General features: G+C 31.2%; 1 protein-coding gene across 1 annotated transcript; it reads left to right on the plus strand.

Annotated features, from left to right (window-relative positions):
• The first annotated feature begins 3253 nt into the window (after positions 1–3253).
• LOC132731381 (uncharacterized) lies at positions 3254–4888 on the plus strand. The gene has a single exon (XM_060717557.1). The coding sequence runs from the start codon at positions 3254–3256 to the stop codon at positions 4886–4888; it is 1635 nt and encodes a 544-aa protein (XP_060573540.1).
• The last annotated feature ends 299 nt before the right edge of the window (positions 4889–5187 follow it).

A 5187-nucleotide genomic window follows, 5' to 3' on the forward strand; every position in this document is an offset into this window, starting at 1 on the left:
AGAAGATATATATACTATACATGTTCCTTAATTCCCAGAAAATTTTACTTTTTGTGCGGTTTATGCAGTTTAAACTTTCAAATACGATTTTTTCAAAATGACCAAAATGTCTTACGGGTATGTATAAATAAGTAAATGATTGGAGTAAATGTGCTACCCACAATCCGTAGATCAGTTAAGCATTCCTGTCCGTCGTACTTAGTGACTTCAGCGCTTTAATCTAATGTGTAGTGTTACTTTACGATATATATATATATATATATATATATATATATATATATATATATATATATATATATATAATATATATATATATAAATCATTGAATTCTAAATCAAATTTCTAACAATACCTACCATAAGCGTTTTAATTACATACATTTTTGACGAAACTACACTTGACTTATTTTGACTAAATTAAACTTAACATTGATTTAATTTTCTGAAATGAAAGTCTGTTTGGAACGTATTTTTTTGCGGTATCATATAATGTGAGAAACGTTTAAGCTTGCTTACAGAACGTTGATGTCTGAACCCAGGTACCCATTTGTATCCGAAACAGTGCACAGAGGAGCACCTGGGGCTTTCCTCTACGAGTTAAGCTGAAAAGTCGCCATATTACTGTGTTCGTTCGAAGTTATCCCAATAAAAAAAAATAACCAGAAAAAAGTCAAAGGAGACATAAATACATTTTTTACGTAAGTTAAAAAAATATAAATGTACAAACATGTACATGTATATATCTCCGTGTGGCCGAGAAAATATCCATTTCATCGTCAAGAAACCTTTCAATGCATGAAAATTACTACTTTTTTAAATAGCTTTTAAACATTCTCCGTTATTTTAATTTTAAATAGAATAACCTTATTTTGAAATCATTCTGGAAACATTTAAATAATAATTATCAACTTCAAAAAGTTTTATCCTCCAACAATTCGAGGGGATAAACAGCTCTTTATCAAGGAGTTTCGGTGTATTTTTATAAATCACAATTAACACTATGTTTTGTATACATGAAGTGACGTTGACGTCAACAAAAAAATTGCGCGAAACATGATGATAATGTTATAATAATAATAATAATAATAATTATGATAATAATAATAAAAGCAGCATGGTTCTCGACAGAACAAAGCTGCTTCTCCGGTTCAAGGACAAGTTTCAAACATTTTTCATCAATCTCAGCTAAAATAGCTGCTTCTCGCATGAACTGCCGAGCGGAGTCCGACCAAATTGAAGGTATTGCTTAATTGATTTAAAAACTGTTTTTTTAAAGTGTTTAATTAACATTGCAAACAGGTTAATCGCATTCATCGGTCTGTTTTTAGTGTCATCTATACATGTATCTGGGTCTAATCATAAAGTGCCATTTTGAATTCACGAAATAGTTGATATTCGTCATGTTTACCCGAAAGCATAAGTTTTGAATAGTTATCCTCGGCATCATTTCCAAAGGATTACAGCGACTTAGCCGGTCTAACGAGAAGTTCTGTCGCCACAAGATCATCTGGTAACATTATTCCAAAACTAGCTGTAACGATTGTGTCCGGATCTGAACTGAAAGTATACAAAAATCTATGTCGTTTCAAGATCAATTGCAACAAATATAACTGACTTTGATCCCATTTTTAAATGAAAACAAACTATATTTCTTAAATATTTTAAACAGTGTTCAGACAAAATCGAACTTCCAAGTTGCACTGTCACAAAATCAAATATAATTTATCTATTTTAACATAATCTCTTATAAACCTGCTTCTTAACGGATAGACAGTTATAATACTGACCAGTGTAAATAGTTGTCTTCATACCTGAGTCATCACTTACATGAATAAGTTAGCTGGCCAATGTGTTAAAAGTACTGTTAACTAAGGTTCATATATTCAGTTTTGCTCAGTTTTATGAAGGGTAATGATACTATATCTTATCTAAAGTTGGTGTTTATTTTATAAAGCCATTTTTATGATAAGCTTTATTTAACAGTGACTGTCTACCTAGATATCAAGGTAAGTGAAATATTTAATTATTTGCAAATTGTAGATTTTTATTAAATTCCTTTGTACATGGGATCTTATCTAATAAAAGTAAAGTTGTAATACTAAATAAGTTAAATTGTAATTATGGGTTTATTTTCCTTTCATACATTTGACTGTTTTACTCATACTCAATGTTTGTGAAATATCTAGTAAGAAAAATGTCTTCATTTATAGGTCATTGTGTTGAAAAACATATCAAGTCAAGAGTATGCGTAGTGCTATGGGAAGTACCAGCAACTGAATATCATGCAGAATTTGTATTATGCTGAGAGTTGGCCAACATTAATTGTAGCATCTACGCAGAATCGTAACCTTTTATTTTGCTGTTTCTACATTGACCTTTGTTTGTCGGAGGTGACATTTCTTGTTGAAATATTGACCTTATAGGTCGGAGGTGACACTTTATAATTATGACTTTACATGGTCGGCGTAAAGGAATATCCAATTCAGATTGAAAATTGATTTTTTCAAGGTCGGAGCAGTTGATAACTTCGTGTGACATTTTACATAGTGTGTTAGACGGCAAAATAAACTGTTAAGTGGAAAGAACGATAGAGACATTATATGTGTTTTTGATATATTTTTTTCTACGAATATTTTCCTGTGACAATACTTAAAATTTCTTAACTGCTTGAGTGAACTTAAATTTCATAACTATTGAATAAGTGCTACTCTATTTGATAAAATCATAGAATTATAGTAAATATGTATAAATTAATTTTTATATACATGTAACAGGTCCTTTTTTGTAAAATAGTTATTATGGTGATAAAACTACCCACTCTGGTCATCTCTGACTTGACAGGTACAGAATAAAGTTATTCATAGTTTAAATGGCCACACTAACCACCTATGACTAAACAATGTAAAATAACTCTACGAAAATATAGAATATATATACACCAGTAAATGTATTGAAGTTTATACTTACTATATAGAGTTGTTTTTATATCTTTTTCTATACAAAGAGTCTTTTGTTGATATTCATAACGCGTATTGATCCTAGTATTAGATAACGTCTGCTCTTTTGTCGCATTGAAAGATAGATTTGCGTGAAGTTACGCGATAGTTAATGTACTGACAAATGTTTTCAAAGGCATAATATTATTTTCTCCTAAAGACAAAAGATAGAGGAACTATATATCTGTTTAAAGTTAATAAAGTTAAACTTAACAGTAGGTTGGGAATAAAATCGAAATCTATATTTACAAACGGATAATGGGTGGTATCAATTCTAAACTACTAGTGTTAGCCATTGAAGTAGGAAATGAAAAATCCGGATTTGCATTCAGTGAAAAAAACAATAAATCTTCTGAAATATACACTACTACAGATGACACTAATCGTCAACTAGGCCGAATTCCAACTGCTTTACTATTAAAGGAGGATTTGTCTGTCGAAAGCTTTGGATTTTATGCTGAAGACAAATATATGTCCCTTTCCCTGAAAAATGAGCATTTGAACTACAAGTATGTAAACAATCTAGAAATCTCTCAAAGTGCTGACAAGTTTATCATTAGGGATTGCAGAGGAAGTGAGATTGAAGATGAACACATATATTCTACAATTGTTAACCATTTGATTGAGAAAAGCTTGAGTCAAGTCAAACGCTATGCGCGTTTTGAGAAATTAGAAAAGTATTTATTACTTACTGTACCTGATAATGTAAGTGAACGAGTAAAACATTCCCTTAAAAAAGATATCAAAGGCTTCAAAATTGTTCGTTTTGTCAGTAACTTAGAGGCAGCAGCAGCATATTGTGCAAGTCAGCAATTAGTCGTTGACGGAGAAGGAAATACCAGAAGGATGCAAAACGGCACCAGTTTTATTTTTGTCAATTTTGGCAGGAGATTAACATCGGTTTGCCTTCAAAGGATGAAATCTATTGACGAATATGAACTGTTGAAAAAGCCTAAAATTGAAACTGGCGGAGATTCTATGACTGACATTTTCTTTGAAGATATCATAGATAGATATAACATTGGCGAGAATTGGAATAAATATATAGTTGATCACTTTTGTGATTATATGAATTTACGTCGGGTCTTTAATAACGAAAAACACAAATTCAATAATACCACTGAATGTGTGCTTATAGAAATGCCACCCTCAATCATACATTTAATGAAACGAAATGACAATCATTTAGATGAGTCTATTTCCTTTACAGATAACAAGATTGTCATATCACATGAACAAATGAAAGACTATTTTGAAAGGTCTTTGAAAAGTTTAATTTCTACAGTTAAAGGAATTATTGGGGACGTAGAGGAAGAAATTGAATACGTTCTTCTACTCGGTGGTTATTCCAAATCGCCTATTGTGAGAGAAATCATTGAAAAGGGTGTGGGAGAAATACGAAGTATTCTTGTATCTGAACCTGAATTAGGAACTCTTAAAGGAACTGTATTGCTAGGATTGCAAGATAACAGTTCGGCGGATGAAATATACGGATTAATTTCTCCATGTGAATCAAAAAATAAATCTTCTTCAATTCAAATAACAAATAAGGGTTGCAATGCATACTTTACAAGGATTTTCGCAAGTTCAGAGCTGAAAGATAAAAAATCTATTACTCGTGAAATAGAGATTGAGAAAGACGAAATGAAGAAACCGATAGTTTTTTATCGAACAATGTTAGCTAAAGACGGAACAAATAAATCGCTTACGGAAAAGGATTTTGAAAAGATGGCACCTGAAATGCAACCAAGAAATAGCGTTTGGAATGGAATTGTGAAAGTCGAAATATCAATGGCAGAAAATGGTGAAAGTTTTTCTTGGAAAGAGTTACAAGATACAACGCAAAATACTGACGCTGTGGAAAGGAATTTAGAGGATGAAGAACTTTCTTAATATTCCCGTAGATGTAATTCAAAAGCAACGATAATAGATGCTATCATCTATTACATGTTCAAATTTCTTTTCATGTAGTAACAGTCAACATCACATCGTACAATAGCTGCTTTCCAACAATGCCTTATGAGTATTGCAGCGGTATTTTATCACTACAACAATATCAACTTTATTATAAACAAAACGAACTTTAAATGTGACATCTACATGCTTCCCTTATTTATCTGAACAAACTTGCCATTCTCGTAAGTTATGTAAAAAAGTAATTACAATAGATGCTATTTTTAATGACATATTAA

This window comes from Ruditapes philippinarum, unplaced genomic scaffold (genome assembly GCF_026571515.1).
Source record: "Ruditapes philippinarum isolate M1 unplaced genomic scaffold, ASM2657151v2 ctg7334_1_1_1_1, whole genome shotgun sequence".
Classification (NCBI taxonomy): Eukaryota; Metazoa; Mollusca; class Bivalvia; order Venerida; family Veneridae; genus Ruditapes; species Ruditapes philippinarum.